Source organism: Eriocheir sinensis, unplaced genomic scaffold, assembly GCF_024679095.1.
Source record: "Eriocheir sinensis breed Jianghai 21 unplaced genomic scaffold, ASM2467909v1 Scaffold25, whole genome shotgun sequence".
In the NCBI taxonomy this organism is placed as follows: Eukaryota; Metazoa; Arthropoda; class Malacostraca; order Decapoda; family Varunidae; genus Eriocheir; species Eriocheir sinensis.
In genome coordinates, this window is record NW_026111554.1 from 553,433 (window position 1) to 577,768 (window position 24,336).

Sequence of the window (24,336 nt, forward strand, 5' to 3'; positions counted from 1 at the left end):
TTGAATGAATATGCGTGTCATTTCTATCGCAAATCACGTGTTTTTTTTTTACCCCCCCCCTTCCAACCAAGAGACTAATGATTTGCGATAAAAAATTTAGAGCACATTCATTCAAAACAGACCGAAATCTACCAGAAAAAACTAGTTTCGTCCACACAGGTGCATTTAAACTAAACATAACCCTAACATAACCTAACCTAACCTAACCTAACCTAACCTAAAACTAACCTAACCTAACCTAACCTAACCTAACCTAACCTAAAACTAACCTAACCTAACCTAACCTAACCTAACCTAACCTAAAACTAACCTAACCTAACACTAACCTAACCTAACACTAACCTAACCTAAAACTAACCTAACCTAACAAACACAAGGCTGGGGCTGGGAGGCGGCGGTGGGTCGGCGGGCAGTAACCCATCAACCATCAGAGCGGTCGTGTGTCACGTCCTGGCCTTGACCGCCCTCCCTCCCTCCGTTATAAATGATTTCCGAGGGGTGTTTATGGGGATGAATTTACTCAGAATGCGGAGCTCTTTCTAATGGTCAGGGTAAGAAAAGCCATCTCTAGACTGGTGTACTCCTACAATAATACCCAGAAAACCTTATTACCGATAACTGATAATGAAAAACCTTAACGGCGATAACCAATATTCGTTAACTAGAGACACAAATATAGGCGATAACCGATAACCGATACCCGATATAAATCCACAATTCCGATACTAGCTAGCGATAAGTCCGATAGGCGAAAACGATACTATATTGATATTTCAGATAGAACAACATTGATGAATTCAAATTTTCATTATCTGTATTTTAGGAAACTTACAGAACCTTAAAACCACACGTTGACACGTACATATGGACGGTAGTACTAGAAATGCCTGAACCGGTGTTGTGTTATTTGGCGTCCCCACCGTCAAAAATTGTTTACAAACACTTGTCTCTCATCAACGGTGCATGCTCAGACCAGCAAGCGTAGACCTGTACAGTCTCACAAAGCTTTTAAACCGTAATAAAGAGTTGCTGGAAGGCTGAATCAGACATAAGGGGAGGCGGTGGCTGAGTCGTCAGAGTAACGGCTCCGTGTTCAGGAGGACGCGAGTTCAATCCCCGCCCGGTGCCACCAAGCTGGGATTTTTCAGCCGCTGCTGAGTGGCTTAAAACTACCCACATACTGTCCAGAAGACCACCTATCAACCTGGACTCTAGATTCTGGGATCAAAGATGAGCTCTGGGAGGGCAGCATGAGCCAATGCAAGATGGCGCCACTATAAACACTCGCCTGCGCCAGAACGGGCTGGGCCGACCATCAGAACCCACCGGAAAGAAGCCTTGGACCAACCATCAGGATCCACCGGGAAGAAGCCTACCGCTAATAGGCATAATGTAAAAAAAATATATATATATATATATATATATATATATATATATATATATATATATATATATATATATATATATATATATATATATATATATATATACCACTACCCGTCGCTGTTACTAGAACAGCACTCTGTACGAGTTGTATTTATATGTACAGAGTGTACGTCATTCTAGAAACAGCGAGGATGGTGGTACTGTATGTTTGATTCAGCTTTCCAGCAACTCTTAATGGGTTAAAAAAACATTGTGAGACTGTACAGGTCTAAACTTAATGGTCTGAGCATGCGCAGTTCACGAGATCTTGACCAGTGTTTGTAAACAAAAGCGCCAGCTTTTGACGATGGGACACCAAATAACACAACACCGGGTGCCTTCAATACCATGGCATGGTCACAAACAAATATGGAATATCAAATTTGAGGCAGTGAATAATCATTTTTGGGGCAAAGTTAAATGATTTTTCTCTATGATATATTGATTTTTGAGTAGCATAAAAAAATAACCTAGTGTTTTAATTTTCATGATCTAAGTATGAAACCTCATCACCGAAGATATTTCATACCCTGAAGTTTTTTCATACAACACCGGGCCACGCATGCGCAGTAGGGAGGAGACAACGTTTTTTTCTGAGAGGCGGAAAAAAAGTAGCGATTATCGCTAGTTTGGTTACAAAAGTAACGAAGATACCGATATATATTTAAATAAGTAGCGGATGGTCGATAATCCAATTTTGTTATCAGCGATAAAGTATCGCGATAACTTATCGCGATAACGCCCAGCTATGATCTTGCCAGTGCTGGCAAGTCATCATAAACCAAATCGGTTTTGAATCGGTAAGCCATCACGTAGTAATGGGCCCAACAGCGGGCCGTCTACTTGCCGATATATGTTTGCACCCCGGGCCTGAATCAGTTACGCTGCGGGCCAGAAACAGATCTATATTGCCATTCCGTAACCATACTGCAGCCAATACTGGGCCTATGCAGCCTTCTATTAATACCAATGCCGGGCCAATTCTGAGCCGGTTGCAGGCCAACATGGACCAACTGTTTCCATTACCACCCCGCTTTGCAGCTGTGATTTTCCTTTTGCCTTCTCAAAGCTTCATCTCATTGACTGTGTATGTCATCAGAAGAAGACCTTATGAAGTAACAGATGCTGTTCCTCCATAACGTTGTTTTCTAATGACATACACAGTCAATGACATGAAGCTTCAAGAAGGCAAAAGGAAAATCACACCTCCAAAGCGGGGTGGTATTGAGAACAGTTAAAATCACAATGAAATCCAGACAACAAATAACTGCAAACACAACACTGAAATGGGATTATCAAATCATATTATGCCAGTATTCTGGATTTTCAAGTGTTAGGGTTCTAACAGATGCTATAATTTGTCATCCATTTTCTTTGGATCATTTTAGATCTTTGATAATACAATAGTATCTTATTAAATAATGTGGCCAAAAAATGATTTATGTTGCATAGTAACTTTGACCACATTCAATAATGGTGGTTATATGACTGGACACATATTGCAAGCATCCATGAAAAATAAATGAATGCAAATTATAACATCCATGAACCCAAAGATTGTCAGACCTAAGGATCGACATGAAAAAATGCAACTCAAATACAAAAATGTAATTTTGCTGCTTCATATCAAGCACTCAACCTTTCAACTTTGCTTGACATGGTGCTGTTTGACCTTGATATGTCTTACACTGGCAAGATTTAAGATTGGCAAAGTGTGAGCTAATTTACTGCTAGAATGTGTCATATAAGTGCTATAAATAAGACGATAATCATTATATGATGCAAAATATATTCTTTCCATAAGAAATCAAAAGCAAATCACAGCATCATGGTGAGATACATCTCTCCCTCTATACCAGTGGTATTCATTGCGCGGCTCGCGAGCCGCTGGCGGCTCGCAATGACTCAATTCACGGCTCTCGAAAAATATATAAATTAATTAATAAAAAAAATACATAGAAAAATAATTTAATAATTTATCAAGAAAGATATATATTTTCATGAGGTGAGATGGAAGACAAAGTCACAGTAAGCGATAACATTCTAACATCCCTGCCCTAGTCGTACAGAAATCATACGTGTCTACTACGGGAAAACTGATCAGCGACACGTCTACGTAGTTCTAGGCCGCGCGAAATCATACGTGTCTAATACGGGAAACATCAGCGACACGTCTAGCTCTAGGCCGCGCAGTAGCTGCGGCTCTCTAAATCAATGTGTTTAACCAAAGTGGCTCTCTTGCAAAAATTAGTGAATAACACTGCTCTATACTATACAACAGACAAATCACAGCATCATGGTGTGATACATCTCTCCTTCTATACTATGAAACAGACAAATCACAGCATCATGGTGAGATACATCTCTCCCTCTATACTATACAACAGACAAATCACAGCATCATGGTGTGATACATCTCTCCCTCTATACTATGAAACAGACAAATCACAGCATCATGGTGAGATACATCTCTCCCTCTATACTATACAACAGACAAATCACAGCATCATGGTGAGATACATCTCTCCCTCTATACTATACAACAGACAAATCACAGCATCATGGTGAGATACATCTCTCCCTCTATACTATACAACAGACAAATCACAGCATCATGGTGAGATACATCTCTCCCTCTATACTATACAACAGACAAATCACAGCATCATGGTGAGATACATCTCTCCCCCTATACTATACAACAGACAAATCACAGCATCATGGTGAGATACATCTCTCCCTCTATACTATACAACAGACAAATCACAGCATCATGGTGAGATACATCTCTCCCTCTATACTATGAAACAGACAAATCACAGCATCATGGTGAGATACATCTCTCCCTCTACACACACACACACACACACACACACACACACACACACACACACAGGATATGGAGAAGATTGATAGAGAAGACCTAGTGACGAAGGACGTTAAGTGGTAGAAGAGGGCAGAGCAAGAAACTGAAAAAGACGACATTCAGAAAAGACAAAGAAACACACAGTTTTCCACATAGAAGTATAACAGCTTGAAATGAACTTCATGAGATTGTGTGTGCAAAAACAATACATGAATTTAAGACAAAGTTGGATAGAAAAAGAGACGGGATGACAGCATGAGGCTAAGTATGGCTCTTTTCCTTACAACTAGGTAAACACACACACAAACACACACATGGGAATCTCGCCCTAAATTCCGCATCCTTTTTATAGCGTAATTGATGCACTGTACTCCTGAAAAAAATATCTCCCTCAACTCATGCAGGAAAACATTATTTTTGATACTTTTCCTCAACTATTTCTTCATTTTGCCAAGAAAAATTGTCATTATCTGTGAAAAATTAATAAAACAGGAAACAGAATGAACCTAATGTCCTGTATCCTTTTCATAGCTCAAGGGACCATATTGGCTCTCTGTTGGTGACTCATAGACAAGTACTGTTTGGACTTAACTTGGATCCTCTTTTCTATTTCGGGAAAAAATAATACTGGCTGTCGTTTGGAGCCAAATGTCCAAACGTGGTACCTGCTGGTAGAAAAAAAATGTATTTACCCTTTGCTGGTAAGGTTTTAAGATTGCATCTGTGTGTGGTGTGTGTGACCACTGAGGGGCGAATGTGCCGGGGGCCGCAGTCTCCTGAGCGGCCCAAACAGACAAAATACTAGCTTGGAGGTTTTGTATTTTTTTGCCCAGGGCTTTATTTTGCTCTCCAGCAGCTTAAGAATGATTTAACTTGCTGTTAAACAATTGTTAGTAGCTATTTTGATATGGTATGGACCTAAGACATTGACTGACTGTTTCAATAGATGTCCTGGGGCAGGTGCGGCCAAATTGGGGGTGTGTCTGGCGTGTTATCCCTCCTTCAGTTTGTGGTGATGGGTTAGGCACTTGCTTCTTGAGTGTTAATTATGTAGTACTATCTCTTCGTCTTTGGAGGGAGTAGAGTTGCAGAGTCTTGAGCCTGTCCCAGTAACTCAGATTTTTGATTGAGTTCAGCTTCCTTGTGAAGACCCTTTGTGTCTGTTCCAGTCGCTTGATATTGTACATTTTGTGTGGGGACCACAGATGGCACAGGTATTCCATTTTCGACAACACCAGGGACTTACAGAGCGGGAGGAGGTGTTCGGGTTCCCTCGTCTTGAAGGTGCAGAGTATCCATCCTGTCATCCTGCTGGCCGTCCTTGTGATGTCAATGTGCTCAGTGGGTGAAAAGTCATTACTAACTAGTACCCCCAGGTCATGTACGGAGCTCTTCTCTGCAATTTCTTGACCTTTCACCTGGTACTGTGATCTTGAGGTGGCCATTTTCCCCATATCTTATTAATTCAAATTTATTTTTGTTCAAAGACATGTTGTTGTCCTAACCTAACCTAACCCAGCCCTAAAATTTCTGTGGCCTGCCATGACTGACAGCCGCTGCCCACTGCTGGTGGAGGAAGGGGGAGGGACATTGCGTCGCCTTCTTTACACATACGTATTTTAAGACAACCCATAACAAATACATCATTTTTCTGCTGGTATCCAAGGCGGTGGCTGAGTGGTTAGCGTGCCGGTCCAGTATTCACTGCGTCGTGGATGATTTGGGTTTGAATCCGCCGCTACCACCTGGGATTTTTCAGTCACCGCCGAGTGGCCCAAGACCACCCACATGCTGTCCTGAAGACCACCCATCAACGTGGACTCTAAAGGAACTGTCAAAGGGAAATCAAGAATGAGCTTCCGTGCGCAGCATGAGCCAAGAATAGACGGCGCCAGTATAAACACTTGCCTGCACCACGTCGGGCTTGGGCCAACCACCACTCTTCCTATGGCTATTTATTACCCACAAAAGATGGAAATGTGTACATTTCAGGATAAATAAAAGTACGATGAAAGACAAGGTTTTTGCCATAGGCCAGTATTTATGTTATGACTACAGTACCCTCTCGAGTTTCGTGCTCGCTCCGTTCCGAAGGTGTAGCGCTAAACTCGAGGGTCGCGAAACTCAAGGTATTGAAAACACTGAAAAAGCACTTATTTGTTCCGACCCGTGGAGGGTTTTTTTATTTTTTTTTTTTATTTTTTTATGTGGCTTATGGCGCCGGTAAACTATCCATCTGAGCCTAATGGTCGGCCCCGAGCCTGTCATGGCGCAGGCAACTGTTTATAGTGGTGCCATTATAATTGGGTCATGCTGCCCCCCGGAGCTCACTTTTTTTCCTCCTTTACTCTCTTGTTATCTCAAAATACGTACCTTGGAAAAAGAAAGGAAACAGAAAGAGAGAACGGGTCATTTTAAAGCCACAGATGAAGCCTTACGATTGGCTGAGCTCTGAAAACACGCTTGTGATTCGCTGGGAGTCCAATGACGTCATCGCCGGCGCTCACCCAATCAGCTGCCTCACTGCCTTATTAACCCGTAGGCCGTAGACCGTAGGGTTGCGCTATGCCACCACCGCCTACAATTAGCTCGAATTAGGGGTTTTATGGCGAGCCCTTTTTAGGGTCCACCGTACCACAGCCACGACTCTTGAAAGCCTAAAAAAGGGTCTGCCCACGTTCTCGGGTTAAGGAGGGCGCCCGGGGGGGCTCCTCCTGGGCACACAGTATATCCTATGGCTTTGAAATTTTAGTATGTTGTTTGTTGGTGTAAGTGTATGACATTCTGTGAAATTTGGGTGAATGTGTAGAGGAGACTCAAACAAAGCATAAAATCTTATTTTTGTTTAATAGACTTTAATTTGTAGTTAATTACTTTGAAAAAAAAATACCATAGAAACTTTGTGTATAGATCTACATTTCTCATTTTGTAATTTTTTTCATTTTTTGTTCTGGCTTAAAAAAATTGTAATTCATTTTCACTAATAATTTTCTCCACTTTTTCTCCCGTTTTCTTTTTACATTTTAAAAAAATGTACAAAATGAGAAAAATTGCCGTTTAGTTGTAGATTATATTGATACCTTACAAAAGACTGTCAGACGTTTTGTCGATTTTGTGAAATTTTTTGAAGTGTAAAAAACAAATTTTCAAGATTTTGTCTCCTTAAGATTTTTTTTTCCATTCCATGTGTCTTGCCATTTGTATTCATTTGATTGTCATGAAATGTTCACATATGATTGTTTATACCTTGTTCACTTACTGGGCCGCCAGTGTGCTGAGCAGATGTTTCACTTGTTGCATATTGGTACATCTGTGGCCCGAATAGCCCTTTCTATAAACTTTTACAAACATGAGTATATAAACAATTTGTGGGTAAATTTGTATTTATTATGACTGCAGATGTGTTGCAATGGTACCAGGTAATAAGTTCAAAATGATAAGGTAATAAAAATATAGCTATGTAAAGGCATCCAAAATACATTTAAAGTTTGGTGACATTTTGCTTCCAAATATAAGCATTTCATTATGTAACAGTAATCAACTGTAGAGGCAAATGCCCCTCATATTAAACAACGTAAAAAAAAAAAAATCCTAATAAATGAAAATTTTGCTTTCATAACAGAAAAAATAATGCTCCAGATCACTACTTACTAGTACTTGGAATATTAGATTATCCCAATGGATGATTTATTATAGTGTATTTTACTGAACTGTAGAGGGAAATACCACTCCGCAAATAACGTAAAAAAAAAAAATTCCTGATAAATTAAAATTTTGTTCATAACAGAGAAGAAAAAAATGTTCCCCATCCTGCTCTTCATCTGTTTCTAACTCGTCACTTTCCTCGGAGAGCTCATCATCTGGGTCATCTGAACTGACAAAAAACCTGAATCATCTGAATCACCAGGGCCCGGAGCCACAAAGGCTTAGTTCGTAGTTTTGGGCCCTTAGTGCGTAGTTTTGAGAACATCGAGATTCACAAAGCTAACTACCAACTAATCGATGACGTCACGGGTTAGCGCGCGGATCTACAAACGTTTACTGCGCTCTGTGTGACGTTAAATTTGTTGTTAAATAACTACTGCCTCGGAGCTGACGGTAACGCTAACAGTATTATCAGATTTACGTATAAATGCTTATTAGTCGCATTTTTCAACTTGAAATATAACTTTGCGAGTAGAGGAGGCCCATTTCTTTATAAAATGATGAGATATGCACCCTCTCATAATGATACATAACTCCTCTCTCTGCAAAAGTCCAACGGACTGGCGTGGTGGGCGCCGTGAAGGTTCCGCGGAGCAGGCAAGAGCGCTGAGTTGCCAAACGCGATTAATGTGTTAACAGGCCTTAAAACTATCAAGCTTGCAGCTTTGGTCGCTGGATATTGTCCATTTACGTGTAGTTCTGACTTAGTATTGTTACAAATATCGCTTCAGATTTATTTAGGTTAGTTCAAAAGACATATTTATCAATGAATATATTATTGCATTCGCTTATTATCAGTACATGCACTATTTGCCTGACCCGGTGGCCTGTGGCTTGCCTTCGGTGCACCCACCACCGCCCTGATCCCTCCCACCAACTTCAGTTTCCTTACCAGTCTTTTTTTTTTTCTTTTTTCAGCACATGACTTTGTGTCCCAATGTCCACCACTGGTGTTAGTGTTGAAGTGAGGCATCGAGACAGTTGCTGTGGTCAGTACTTGTTCCGTCCCTGCTGCCGCTGACTTCAGGACTCCTTGGTGCATCCCTCGCCTTGCCTGCTCAATTGGTCACTGAGTGTGGCTTTGAAGCAACCTCGCCGCCTTCTCCAGCATCTCTGAGGTTCCTCAAGGCCAGCCAACTCCTCACATCCAGAGTAGTGTTGCAGTGGAGGCTGCAAGGCGGGACAGCAGCTGGAGTGGCTGGGATCAGCAGGAGCAGACTGCTACTGGTGTGAGGTTCAGGAGTGATAAAAAACACCACCAACAACAACAACTGCTGGCCTCTTCATCCACAAAGGGGGAAGTTTGAATTTCAGAAGTGTGAGAAGATCTGAGAATGAGAGCAAGTTTACTGACCAAAGCCAAGAGTGTGAGAAAAGACATGCAGGGAAGGATGACCTCAACAAATACACCCACACACTCTGGTGTAAGACCTCATGAAAGTCGGGAGTGTGGCAAAAGGTTTAGTAATAGGAGTAACCCCAAACATCACACCCTTACACACACTGGTGCAAGAAACCATGAGTGTGAAGTTTGTGGGAAATGTTTCAATCAGAAGGGTCACTTCAACACACACACCCTTACACACACCAGTGCAAGAAATCATGAGTGTGAAGTTTGTGGGAAATGTTTCAATCATAAGGGTCACCTCAACACACACACCCTTACACACACTGGTGCAAGAAACCATGAGTGTGAAGTTTGTGGGAAATGTTTCAATCAGAAGGGTACCCTCAAATTACACACCCTTACACACACTGGTGAAAGAAATCATGAGTGTGAAGTTTGTGGAAAATGTTTCAGTCGGAAGGGTACCCTCAAATTACACCTTGTTACACATACTGGTGAAGGAAATCATGAGTGTGAAGTTTGTGGGAAATGTTTCAGTCTGAAGGGTATCCTCAAGAAACACACCCTTACACACACTGGTGAAAGAAATCATGAGTGTGAAGTCTGTGGGAAATGTTTCAGTCAGAAGGGTACCCTCAAATTACACACTCTTACACACACTGGTGAAAGAAATCATGAGTGTGAAGTTTGTGGGAAATGTTTCAGTCTGAAGGATACCCTCAAGAAACACACCCTTACACACACTGATGAAAGAAATCATGAGTGTGAAGTTTGTGGGAAATGTTTCAGTCTGAAGGGTACCCTCAAGAAACACACTCTTACACACACTGGTGAAAGAAATCATGAGTGTGAAGTTTGTGGGAAATGTTTCAGTCACAAGGGTACCCTCAAATTACACACTCTTACACACACTGGTGAAAGAAATCATGAGTGTGAAGTTTGTGGGAAATGTTTCAGTCTGAAGGGTAACCTCAAGAAACACACTCTTACACACACTGGTGAAAGAAATCATGAGTGTGAAGTTTGTGGGAAATGTTTCAGTCGGAAGGATAACCTCAAAATACACCTTGTTACACACACTGATGCAAGAAATCATGAGTGTGAAGTTTGTGGGAAATGTTTCAGTCAGAAGGGTACCCTCAAATTACACACTCTTACACACACTGGTGAAAGAAATCATGAGTGTGAAGTTTGTGGGAAATGTTTCAGTCAGAAGGGTACCCTCAAATTACACCTTGTTACACACACTGGTGAAAGAAATCATGAGTGTGAAGTTTGTGGGAAATGTTTCAGTCGGAAGGGTACCCTCAAATTACACCTTGTTACACACACTGATGCAAGAAGTCATGAGTGTGAAGTTTGTGGGAAAAGGTTCAAACTGAAGAGTATATTGGACAGGCACGTCTTCAGACACTCTGGTCATAAAGGGTTCAAGTGCGATGTTTGTGGGAAACGTTTCATGACTAAGTGTGATATTGTCAGGCACATGAAGGTCCACTTCTCCTGAGGTGCTGTGCTGATTCAGTTCTGCTGTGTGTGTGAGTGCAAGTGTTTGTTGTGGTGGTGTTACAGGGCTGTGTGTAGCACAGAGAACAGAAAATATTCATCTGTTGGAACAAATGGTGACTGTGACGGCATGATCTGTTATTCACTTTCCACCCCAGGCTTCATGTGGTTGGTGGGTCCTGTGAAAGGTCTGATCTTTTGGTGACTGTGCTGGGCTGGCTGTTGTGGCCTGGGCTTATTGGTCAAGTGTGTGTGTGTTAATAGTAATAATATAGTGTATTTGGTCTTACCAGCCGCTAAGCTAAAAATGTACACATTATAAACACATTGTAAAGAACAGTAGGTAGGGGTTCAGGGATCTAACACATCAGTGGGAGGTTGGAATGATAGTGGTGGGAGGGTTGAGTGCAGTGTGGTGGTGCCGGGGAGGGGGAGGACATCCTCTTCCAGATGGTGGCAAGGTGTTAGTCCCAAGGTGTGACATTCATGTAGGTGTGAAAGAGGGGTGACGATATGATTGAGCACATGCTACTTGAGTGATGTATGTATATAAGAGAGAAAAGGGGATTATGGTAACAGTTGTGACTGAATGGAATAGGATGTTGGAGAGGGATGTAAAAAGGTTAAATGCATGCAATATTATTTCAGCTGAGGTCATTTTCAAAGCAGACAATTGTTGTCATTCAGTAGATCATGTCATTCTTAATCATCAGAAATCATTTTCAAGACTCAATTCAGACCTGTCACATTGCGTAGATCTTGTCATTCTTAGTCAGTTGAGGTCATCTTGAAGCCAACAATTCTTGTTTCATAGTTCAATTCTTGTCATTTTCCCTCTTTTTGTTCCTCGGATATATTTTTCAAATTAATATCATTTATTTCCATTTATTTCATTTTGGGAGCAGGCATAAAGGCCAGGTTATGTTAGGTTACCTTATATTTAGTTTAATTAGGTCAGATCAGGTTAGGTTACGTTTAATTTGATTAGGGTAGTTAGTTTTAATTGTGTTCACTGAATGTGTAATATGCTTCAGTTATATAATGTGTACTCGCCATTGCCAATGGAGCTTGGGAATAATAACACATGACTTAGTCATTCACTTTTTTTATTGGATTAACCTGCAGTTTGAGTATTACAGCTTGATGTAGCACGTAACAGCTGATACAGCACAACAAATAAGTAATTACTGAGAAATCATCTATACAGGAAGGTAGTTGGTGTGGAAGAGAAATGGCTACTAACTCTGCCCTGTGCACAGGGGGTGATAAGTGGTGCCACAAAGAGATGCTCAGGGCTGAGAAATGTAAATCAAGTAGTGGTGCATTACAGGTGCCCAGTTTGTGAAAGACGGGACAGGAAACGGAGGAAATAGGTAACTGGAACTGTGTGGCAAAGCAGAAGGGAGGAAAGGACCTGCAGAAGCCACTGCCTCAACAGACTATTGGAAATGGTTTGACTATAGTAAGTCTGCTGGTCAACAGAAAAATATTCTTAATGTCGTGCCTGGCATGGGCACTCCTTAATAATGTTGGTTAATTATACCTCAAAGTAGAATTAATTGTTGATCACTTAAACCAGAGAGTAAAATTAGTAGTTCATTTACCAAGTCTAATAAGGCACCGTTATCGCACACAGGATTATCATCTGCCAAATAATATGGGTAGCGTGACTTTAACAATATTACTTAACCCTAGAACACTAACCTGGGTAGGATTTCCGCCCCGCTCAGTGCGGGTCAAATGGCCCGCTCCTTTCTTTATCATACCCACAATGCATGCATTGTTTTGGCAACCATTTGCTTTCCAGTCTGAGCTCTATGCTAATCGGTGGTGGGCGTGTGGTGGTAGTAAGTGACATTATTAGCGTTGTTCGTGATTTATGGGCTATGCTGGGTGGAAAAGCACCCATGGTTATAAATAGTGTTCCATATAGACTAAACACGTACATCACGTAATGAACATGTTTGTGTGTGTGTTGTACGAAATAACATAATGTGTTGTGCTCTATAGTGTTGTCGAGAGTTGAACCGTGTTGTTATGTTGTGATACTCGCGTTTCTCTATATGTGTATATTATTTTCACGATATTTCCTACGACAGGTATTGCTTTTCACGTGTAACGTGGACAGTTGCTGGTAATTCAGGAGCAGGGGAGCAGTGCTGGTGGTGAGGAGCTAGGTGGACACTCCTGGCACCGGTGCTAGCTTTCTCCAGGGTTGCAGGTAGGCCTAAAAGTGACGCCAGGCCTGCTCTATAGTGGTGTCGAGAGTTTTCATTGTTCCAGGTCAGACTGAGGAATGCATCTTGGTGGAATGCTGTGGGCAGGAATAACTGCAGCAACTCTCCAACTAATAGATATAAGTAGTCATTAAGCTGGAATTTTTATTTTTTATTTTTTTTTTGAATATTTTTTGAAGCAACATGAAATTTTGAGATTTATTTTTATACATTTTCTAGAATAAAAACTATGGCATATTTCTCTTTAAACTTTGTTTCACTGTCTTCCTAAATCCCTATTCTTAACACTACAAACCACCAAGTATTAAAAAAAAAGATAGAAATATTTTATTTTATTTTTTTCTTGACGGGGTTCTTTTTTACCCATGGTTAGGTTTACTGTGATAACTTAACAAGGTTAGTGTTCTAGGGTTAAGGTAAATATATTTGTTTAGAGATTCTGATGATGAACTAAGGGTCAAGGGACAGGATTCAGCCATACAAGACTAAATTGTCGCTCATAACACTTAGAACTTAGTCTAATTATAAACTAACATGTAAACACAAGAAACAAGTAGCACCAACACACGAAGAAAACCTATTGTTATGCCGGACGTGTTACTTGGGTTCCGTGTCGCCGTCAGGAGACTCCGTGGGAGGGAGATATGGAAACACCTTGCACAGCTTCTGTAGTTTAATATTCTTCCTTAGTTGTACAATTCACTCTTGACTCTTCACTGACCACTAGCTTACTATGACTGGGACTAACTCCTCTCGCCCTCTTCTCCTATATATACCGAACAGTACAGTCTAGAACGTTACAGTATATATTAGATTATACAAGAACATGTAGCAAAAATATGTGCGAGTTGGCAACACTTCCCGCCTGGCGCCTGGCCGCGGGGCGCGGGCGGGGCCTTGCTCCCCGCCCCTCTACTCGCTCCTCCCGGAGCCTTCCGGAGTCCCATAGACCCCGGGGGAAGCTTCCAGCACAACACTATCAAGTGTTCCCACTAACATGTGGTAAAAAACCTAACATCACTCATCAACTTAATTAAGCCTTGACTACAACTACCGAGTGTTTGCGCTCCACCGTGGTTACCCCTGATAATGACACACACACCATTTGTCCTTTACCCTCTTTCCTCCTCCCGCACACAACCCCCAGGGCATGCTGGCTTGGGTCCCGACAGCAGTCAGCCAGCCTACCATCAGACAGACTTACTTCGACACCTCTGTCTGGGGCGATACCTCGTATAGGAGTCCTTAAATATAATATTATAGCCTAGGTATATTGAACACTTCTATGTATGTGAGGCCAGTTATGCTATTCGAAGCAACAAGTTGAAGAGGATGACATGGAGCCAAGAGTGCAGAATGCTGAGATACATGGGCCATGTGAGATGGACAAGTAGGTTATCAAACTACTATACATTTCAGCGGCGGACAAACGCTGTTTTTCGCAAATATCTCCTAAACGAATCATTGGATCAGTATGATATTTCAACACACTGCCTTTAGCACCCGGACCTAATTTATGGCTAATATACCATGTTGCAATATGTGTTATGTTAGGAGCTTACTGAGTGATATTGCTAAATCCAGTCATCATATCTAAGGTGTTAAACAGAATCGGACAGAGTTAGCCCCTCCACCAACGCCCCGAACAACCCAAAGACCACTCCTTCCCTACTCCAATATATCCACTATCCTCTCCCTCTTCCCCCCTACTCACACCATCCCCCTCCCAGCCCAGGCTATGACTTAAGCAGACTACACTATCAATTATATATATATATATATATATATATATATATATATATATATATATATATATATATATATATATATATATATATATATATATATATACATACTTTTTCATGTATGTAATCTAATAATAATGTATATATATATATATATATATATATATATATATATATATATATATATATATATATATATATATATATATATATATATATATATATATATATATATATATTACCATGTATAGATGGAGAAAAAAATATATTTATAATTTTGGCAAAATAGAAATATGAAAGACAAGTCAACAAAATAACATTATATGATGAATATGTTGACACAGTATGTAATAACAGTACACAGAATGTAATAACAGTACCACAGGTAATGCCAGTACAGGCCATAGGACTGCAAACATGGACCTTCTACATACTATATGTATGTAAACATGCTGTTGTACAGTAATTATCAACGTGAAATCTTGCCTCCATGGAACTGTACCATGCTCTTAGTTAATAATCATACTATCTATACATATACACGTACATAACATTCTAATATATAATACAGTGATGGAGAAATAGGGAGGGACACAAGAGTGATGAGGGCGCGAGAAGTTAGGGGAGAAGAGGAGAGAGCGAGAAGGGGAGTAGTTGTGGCTAGGAATAGTTTGGGAGGGTGCTGGGGCACACTTTCTCGAATGCGTCAACATGACTCGTCGGGTTTGTGTTATTTCACAAGTAAACTCGTCACATAAGACATATAGTAATGTGGTAGGTTAGCCATAAATTAGGTCCGGGTATTAGGTAGTGTGCTGAAATATCATACTGATCCAAAGATTCGTTTAAATATATACTGATAAACAGCGTTTGTCTGCCGTTGAAATGTATAGTAGGTGATAAGAATGTGTGGTGTGGAGGTGGTGCCCCTCTTGAAGATCTGTTAGGCAGCATGTTGGTAACCCTCCGCCACTTGTCAATGGTTGAAAACTCTCAACGTTTTGCAGTGGGAGTCAAGTCCTCTGGATCACCACGTTGTTTTGTTCTTATGCCTCCGACTGTAAGTTGTGCACATTTACATTTGAAAGTAATCTATTACTAACTGCAAGGTCTACATATATGCCTACCTGTACTCAGGAAAATAAGTTTCTAATAATTTCCTGCCTGACAACTTGACCAGGAATCTGTCTGTTGTTTCTCACAGGCTGAACTGGTACTTCTTCTGCAGCGATCCACTCAGTAGTTGTACAGGAGCATACAAGAAGTCGCAATCTTCATAGTCTTCTTGGGGTCATACTGCAAACTTCCTCCTGACTTATGTAGGCACCTGCACCTTGACTTGAGGATCCCAAAGGTCCGTTCGACAACGCATCTTGTCCTGCGAGGACTTGTTGTATCGTTCCTCCCCAGGTGTTGTCGGGCTTTTTTTTTTTTTTTTTTTACAACAGAGGAGGCAGCTCAAGGGCACAAAAAAAGAAAACAATAATAAAAAAGCCCGCTACTCGCTGCTCCCAAAAAAGAATTAAAAGAGGTGGCCGAAAGGTAGATCAATTTCGGGAGTAGAGGTGTCCTGATACCCTCCTCTTGAAAGAGTTCAAGTCGTAGGCAGGAGGAAATACAGATGAAGGAAGGTTGTTCCAGAGTCTACCAGCGTGAGGGATGACAGAGTGAAGATGCTGGTTAACTCTTGCATAAGGGGTTTGGACAGTGTAGGGATGAGCATGAACAGAAAGTCGTGTGCAGCGTGGCCGTGGGAGGGGGGGAGGCATGCAGTTAGCAAGTTCAGAAGAGCAGTCAGCGTGGAAATATCGATAGAAGATAGAAAGAGAAGCAACATCGCGGCGGAATTTAAGAGGTAGAAGGCTATCAGTAGGAGGAGGAGAGCTGATGAGACGAAGAGCCTTAGGAACAGAGAGAGGGATAGAATCCAAAAGAGGGCAAAATGGCCACTTCCAAAACTTTATTTGACAACAAAAATAACGTTACTGGAAACGCTGTGCCGAATGGTACACGGGCACTCATACCAGAGAAGTGAGAAGGAGCAGAGGACTGTGATACCCTCTCCTCAACAGGGCACCCGACGCACTAATACATGCCCGTGAATGAGTTGAAAAATTCGGCCAAGGTTAACCACAGTGAGCGCGAGTTTCAAAAACACCTTAATTTTTGTGCCAAACGGCAAACGGTTTCCATTCTAGGGTTAAGCAGTATAGGATATACGTTGTCAGGTCCGGGGCTTGTATTTGTTTTAAGGGACTGGAGAGCTTTAAGGACTTCATCGGTAGTTATTACAAAGTTAGGCAATGCCTGCTCAAGAGGAGGAAGAATCTTCCTCCAAGAGAGCGACCCGCTGAGGGCCACTCCATGTATTATTCCTCCAAGGATAAAACTAAGCGTAAGGAAAAGAAAATACAAGAAATAAAAGATCATAAATAAAATGCATAAAAAGACAACAACTTAGGGCATAAAATCAAGAAGGACCTAAGAAGATGTGCAAAGAGGAGATTTGATTGATTGATAGTTTATTGTTGCAGATAAACAAGAGGAGAAGGGAAAAGAAGAAAACAGGGAAATAAAATAAAGAAATGGGAAAATAGGTCAATCGGAAAGGATAAAATAGGAAAGTCTGAATATAGGGAGACAGAAAAGTGAAACACTCAAGAAGGACCCAAGAAGCTATAAAGGAAGGAGAAGAAGAAGAGGAGGAGGAAGCAAACAAGTCCCCTGTGACATCAAGATCAAGGTCGAGGTCCGCCGCGTGCCCTGAAGTGCCCTGGCAGTGTTTCTCGTGGAGGAGGAGGAGCCCCTCGGCGTGCAGGCCCCCAGGGTGAGTGTGCGGGTGGTGGAGGGCCAGGGTGTGGACTGGCTACACTTGGGACAGGAAGGAGGGAGGGCCAGGGTGTGGACAGGCTACACTTGGGACAGGCCAGGGTGTGGACAGGCTACACTTGGGACAGGAAGGAGGGGAGGGCCAGGGTGTGGACGGGCTACACTTGGGACAGGAAGGACGGGAGGGCCAGGGTGTGGACGGGCTACACTTGGGACAGGAAGGAGGGGAGGGCCAGGGTGTGGACGGGCTACACTTGGGACAGGAAGGAGGGGAGGGCCAGGGTGTGGACGGGCTACACTTGGGACAGGAAGGAGGGGAGGGCCAGGGTGTGGACGGGTACACTTGGGACAGGAAGGAGGGTAGGGCCAGGGTGTGGACAGGCTACACTTGGGACAGGAAGGAGGGAGGGCCAGGGTGTGGATGGGCTACACTTGGGACAGGAAGGAGGGAGGGCCAGGGTGTGGACGGGCTACACTTGGGACAGGAAGGAGGGAGGCCAGGGTGTGGATGGGCTACACTTGGGACAGGAAGGAGGGAGGGCCAGGGTGTGGACGGGCTACACTTGGGACAGGAAGGAGGGAGGGCCAGGGTGTGGACGGCTACACTTGGGACAGGAAGGAGGGAGGGCCAGGGTGTGGATGGGCTACACTTGGGACAGGAAGGAGGGAGGGCCAGGGTGTGGACGGCTACACTTGGGACAGGAAGGAGGGAGGGCCAGGGTGTGGATGGGCTACACTTGGGACAGGAAGGAGGGAGGGCCAGGGTGTGGACGGGCTACACTTGGGACAGGAAGGAGGGAGGGCCAGGGTGTGGATGGGCTACACTTGGGACAGGAAGGAGGGAGGGCCAGGGTGTGGACGGGCTACACTTGGGACAGGAAGGAGGGAGGGCCAGGGTGTGGACAGGCTACACTTGGGACAGGAAGGAGGGAGGGCCAGGGTGTGGACGGGCAACACTTGGGACAGGAAGGAGGGAGGGCCAGGGTGTGGACGGGCTACACTTGGGACAGGAAGGAGGGGAGGGCCAGGGTGTGGACGGGCTACACATGGGACAGGAAGGAGGGGAGGGCCAGGGTGTGGAAGGGCAACACTTGGGACAGGAAGGAGTGGAGGGTCAGGGTGTGGATGGGCTACACTTGGGACAGGAAGGAAGGAGGGGAGGGCCAGGGTGTGGATGGGCTACACATGGGACAGGAAGGAGGGGAGGGCCAGGGTGTGGATGGGCTACACTTGGGACAGGAAGGAGGGGAGGGCCAGGGTGTGGATGGGCTACACTTGGGACAGGAAGGAGGGGAGGGCCAGGGTGTGGATGGGCTACACTTGGGACAGGAAGGAGTGGAGGGTCAGGGTGTGGATGGGCTACACTTGGGACAGGAAGGAGGGGAGGGCCAGGGTGTGGATGGGCTACACTTGGGACAGGAAGGAGGGGAGGGCCAGGGTGTGGACGGGCTACACTTGGGACAGGAAGGAGGGGAGGGCCAGGGTGTGGGCGGGCTACACTTGGGGGTATTATTCTAGTGTTTGCCCATACTCACCCCTCACAACCAAAATTGGCTAGATGGCCATTGAGACATCGGGGAATGCGGTGGTAAACGTGAAATGCTTTGCAAATGCATAGTTTTTGAGTTATGAGGGGTTGAAAAATACCCTAGATGTAGGGAAATTCCTTACAATTATTGAAATGTAGGGAAATTTCATACATTCCGGGTTTTTTTTACAACGTACGGAAACCACGCAAGGTAATTATTGAAAATCACTCCGCACCTCCATATTGTACTTAAGGGCATATTATACATACGGACGATGTGTTTACATGGCGACGCCATTGCAATATGAGCAGCGTTATAGCGATCCGGTTAGCAATGATACGCTATGTGAGACCAGGTCCACCACGTTGTTATTTTTTTTTTTTGGAACACGCACCTTTACCTAATACTATTTCCGATAATACGCTTGGTTAGCGATGGTACGCTTAGTTAGTCATTAGCCCACGCATGTGAGACCAGGTCCACCACGCATGGTTATTTTTTTTTAGAACACGCACCTTTACCTAATACTATTACCGATGGTACGCTTAGTTAGCCATTAGTCCACGCATGTGAGAATAGGTCCACCACGCGTGGTTATTTTTTTTTTTAGAACACGCATCTTTAAGAGTGGGGGGCCCTGGGGGGGGCACAGCCCCCCCCTTGGATAGCAGCGGGGTCGTTAGCAGGTCATAAAGTTCGGTTGGAGTAGTTTAAATATGATCCCCCACAAAAATACCCCGAGTTCACGCAGGTCCCCGAAGATCGTTAGGGGAAGGGGATTAATTCGACTTCTTTACTTTTAAGTACTTTTTTTTTTACTATGATATATGGAGGCGTATTATCGTATTCAGGAGGCGCGGAGTCAATATCCACAGTCACCTTGTATACTGGGAATACGAGCCCGTGAAGCAGATTCAAAATCCGGTCAGTAAGGATTCACGTGTTCGAACAGCTCGGTCAAGAGGTTCGAGAGCCTGCACTTCCTGCACAAGCCGCAGTAGTGTTAAAGGCGCGGTGTTGGATGGATCCCGGCTAGCCGGTGGTTTTACTTGTGTCAGTGATAAACAATGAAGATACACTGTGTTTGGTGCCACGGACTCTACTTGGAGGACAGAAACCTTGCGATGAGGTGACAACCTACTAGTGAGAGGGCATGAATGTGGTGGAGGTGGTTTATGTGAGCACAGATGGCCGCCAGTGCCACGCCAGATGGTGAGGTGAGCATCGTTTGGTGGGTTCACTACGCTTCTCTCCCAAAGCAAGCTTGGGGATCCACTGAGTGCGTGGTTTTCGTATGGGAAACACTAAATTCGTCACAAACGCTTATTTTAGTGGTGGTGGGAGGAAAAATTCCCTAAATTTAGGGAATTTCCCTAGATCTAGGGTTTTTTTTATCCCCCCCCCCCCACTAATAAAAACGCGAATGCGACGGATTTCGTGTCCCCCACCCGAAACCCTGCATTCCCACCAGGTCCCCAGGCTTGTATGGGGGGGAGGGGGGAGTATGGGCAAACACTAGAATTTTACCCAGGAAGGAGGGGAGGGCCAGGGTGTGGATGGGCTACACTTGGGACAGGAAGGAGCGAGGGCCAGGGTGTGGACGGGTACACTTGGGACTGGAAGGTGGGGAGGGCCCGGGTGTGGACGGGCTACTCTTGGGACAGGAAGGAGGCGAGGGGAGGGCCAGGGTGTGGACGGGCTGTACTTGGGACAGGAAGGAGGGGAGGGCCAGGGTGTGGACGGGCTGTAATTGGGACAGGAAGGAGGGGAGGGCCAGGGTGTGGACGGGCTGTAATTGGGACAGGAAGGAGCGGAAGGGCAGGGTGTGGATGGGTACACCTGGGACAGGAAGGAGGGGAGGGCCAGGGTGTGGACGGGTACACTTGGGACAGGAAGGAGGGGAGGGCCAGGGTGTGGATGGGCTGTAATTGGGACAGGAAGGAGGGGAGGGCCAGGGTGTGGGCGGGCTACACTTGGAACAGGAAGGAACGGAGGGCCAGGGTGTGGACGGGCTGTACTAGGGACAGGATGGAGGGGAGGGCCAGGGTGTGGACGGGCTGTACTAGGGACAGGATGGAGGGGAGGGCCAGGGTGTGGACGGGTACACTTGGGACAGGAAGGAGCGGAGGGCCAGGGTGTGGACGGGCCACGTGTGTGTAGGGTTGCCACCCTGACCTTATTTGTTCCGACCCGTGGAGTTTTTTTAATTTTTTTATGTGGCTTATGGCGCCGGTAAACTATCCATCTGAGCCTAATGATCGGCCCCGAGCCTGTCATGGCGCAGGCAACTGTTTATAGTGTTGCCATTATAATTGGGTCATGCTGCCCCCCGGAGCTCACTTTTTTTCCTCCTTTACTCCCTTGTTATCTCAAAATACAAACTCGTATAATAATCATAAAAACTACACCAAATAGCAGAACAAGACTATATCGTCAGTGCTTCGCGAACTGGTACATATATGCGCCAACCCATGCCTGGTACATTGGTGCACCAATACGCGGCAGAGGGAAAAAATATTAGTGGTCCGCGATTTGATATATATTTGTACCGTGGATTTTTACACTATACTACAGGCTATTGTATGGAAGCTCGTTCAGGACTGAATGTGTGAGCTGTGTCACGAGTGGGTGTTGGCGAACGACTGCTCGGGAGAACCTGCCTCGCGCTCCTTCGTCTCAGAATAGGAATCGCCTGAGCGCGGATGAGCTATCCCGAACTAGTAATTATGATAGCAGTCGCTGGGTTATTCACACCCAATCGTTAAACAAGCTCGTTAAATACTTAAATTCTAACACACTCCCCAGAACAGATTGCAAATGGAAGTGAGCAATACTAATAATCATTCTGGGAGTATGATCCAAGTTGTCCTCACCTTCATTATATAAGGTGTAGCATTTTATAATTATTTGAAGATAGTACCTCAAATATCCTTAAAGTAACATGAAATAATAAGGCACAATACCTGAACCCCAAATACAATTTTCTTATTTTTTATCCTCACCTCTGAAAGAGGTGTAGCAATTATTTTTATCCCTGTAATACTAACTTATACTAAGTACTGTACAGTTACAGATTATCCAGATTATCCCTAAGCATCCTTTCGAACCTCTGGGTCGCTTTTCTTTTGGACGGAGGAAACCAGCTGAGGGGCTACACTAGAGGCTGCATCTTCAGTGTTATTATCAACTGGGGCAGCAGTATCCCTACCCGCATGAGTTACTGACACTTCAAGCGGGTAAAGGTTGCATATAGAATGATACTCTAGGGCTCCATTTCCCTGCTTTACCTTTACTGTCCTTACTTTATTATCACGACCCATTATGAGTTCTATAACTTTACCCAACATCCAATAAGGTCTGGGCTTATTGATGGCTTTAATAATAACTACATCACCTACTTTTATTCTATTTTCCCAGCTACTTTGATATAAGTTTTTGCTGTGTTCTCTTAAACTGAGTAAATAGTCATTATACCACAGCTTTTTAAACTTATCAAGTAATTCTTCCTGAACCACCAATGTGTTTTCAAGGGTTTCCTGGTCATCAACCCATACCTCTGCATTATCCCTTAATATTAGAGAAGAATTTCCATGAAATTTGAGGAAGGAATTAGGTGTTATTGGTTCAAGTTCATCTGAACTGGACCTGTATGTTAATGGTCTTGAATTCATTGCAAGCTGTATATTCGACAACGATGTCAAGAGTTCATGATATGTCAGCTTGGATCTGCCTACCACTTTATACAGACAATTCTTCATGGTACGAATAAGTCGTTCCCATGCAGAACCTATCCAGGCAGAGTAAACAGGTATTCTTATGTGTTTGATGTTACACTTTTCCAGTTCAGCCACAAACTCCATTGACTGCAGGGCATTTTCTAGGACTGAGCCTCCCTTTATAAATGATTTGGCATTGTCAGAGTATAAATATTCTGGGATAGAGTAGGTATTACAAAATCTTTGAAAAGCCAGCAAAAAATTCTTAGTGGACATATCTGTTAACAGCTCAAAATGCACAGCCCTAATATTGAGACAGGTGAATACTAGTACATAAACTTTAATTGCTCTGGCTGTGTCATTATCCTGAACCCAAAAATGTCCAGTAAAGTCCACACCTACATGTTGGAATGGCTTTACTAAATTCATATGATGCTTAGGCATATCTGTCAATTTAGGGTATTTATAGGCTAATGCATTGTATCTTTTGCACACCATGCAGGTACTCAGAGCACTTTTGACTGCCATTCTACCTTTGGGTATCCAATATCCTTGTTCCCTTATATAATTTAAGGTAGTGCCAATTCCTAAGTGCTGTCTCTTATAATGGCTATCCAATATTACTAAGAGAGTGAACCTGCTATCCCTAGAAAGGAGTATAGGGTTGTGTACGTTATAATTATAGTACAAGCATTTGCTAATCCTACCTCTGGTTCTAAGTATCCCTTTAGGGTCTATAAATAAATTAAGATGTGAAACCAGAGGAGGTGCCTTACTGTCTTTATCTTTTTGTCTCAGAAAGGAGATCTCTTCATGATAATGCTCCTCCTGAGTTGTTCTTATCCAATAATTCCATGCTTCTACCACGGGATCACAGACCTTCACCTTACTCAGAAACTTATATAGATAACTGGTGCACTTAATCAGCCGGTTTAAACAGGAGAATTTATTTAAATTTATTATCCCCGTATTAACTTTATGAGGCTGATTACTGCTATTATTGCAGAATGTGCCCAGGACTGTTTGCTGAGTAGGTGATACACTGAGCAATGGATATTCAGGCCACTGCTTAAATTCATTACTGAGCCAGTGAGGACCCTCAAGCCAAAATTGCAGTTTATTTACAAACTGGTTATATGATAGGCCTTTGGTTACCAGGTCCGCTGGGTTATGGTCTGTGTTTACATAATGGTAGGAAATAGGAATATTGAATTTTGACTAGCTCGTCCTTTAAACAGACTGCATCTAATACTCTGTTGCGGAGGAATTTTGACTTGACTTTAGTCTCCTTATTTAATAGCCAACTCAGGACTACCTGTGCATCTACACATAAGTTTAGAAACTGAATTTGCATGCCCTTATAGGACTCTAACAGAGATGGCAAGCATTTAAAAGCCAAAATGACACCCAGTAATTCTAAAGTGGGAATA

General features: G+C 43.5%; 2 protein-coding genes and 1 long non-coding RNA gene across 7 annotated transcripts in view; 2 read left to right on the forward strand and 1 right to left on the reverse strand.

Annotated features, from left to right (window-relative positions):
• Nucleotides 1-24,336, forward strand: part of LOC126991180 (zinc finger protein 182-like) — a 123,381-nt gene that overhangs the window by 10,842 nt on the left and 88,203 nt on the right. The window lies entirely within an intron of this gene.
• LOC126991181 (uncharacterized) overlaps nt 1-24,336 on the reverse strand; it is a 43,434-nt gene that overhangs the window by 9,974 nt on the left and 9,124 nt on the right. For both annotated transcript variants that reach the window (XR_007745230.1, XR_007745229.1), the window contains exon 3: nt 9,991-10,650. This is a non-coding gene — a long non-coding RNA (uncharacterized LOC126991181). The remainder of the gene's footprint in view (nt 1-9,990; nt 10,651-24,336) is intronic.
• LOC126991178 (zinc finger protein OZF-like) overlaps nt 1-24,336 on the forward strand; it is a 36,096-nt gene that overhangs the window by 766 nt on the left and 10,994 nt on the right. The window contains exon 2 of one of the 3 annotated variants that reach the window (XR_007745227.1): nt 8,915-11,813. Coding sequence is in view for 1 of the 3 variants with exons in the window: in XM_050849944.1 (XP_050705901.1) it covers nt 9,331-10,851 (1,521 nt within the window). In the remaining 2 variants the exon portion in view is untranslated. Of the gene's footprint in view, nt 1-8,914; nt 12,322-24,336 lie in introns of those variants that run through there. The other 2 variants (XR_007745226.1, XM_050849944.1) reach the window with 2 other exon arrangements.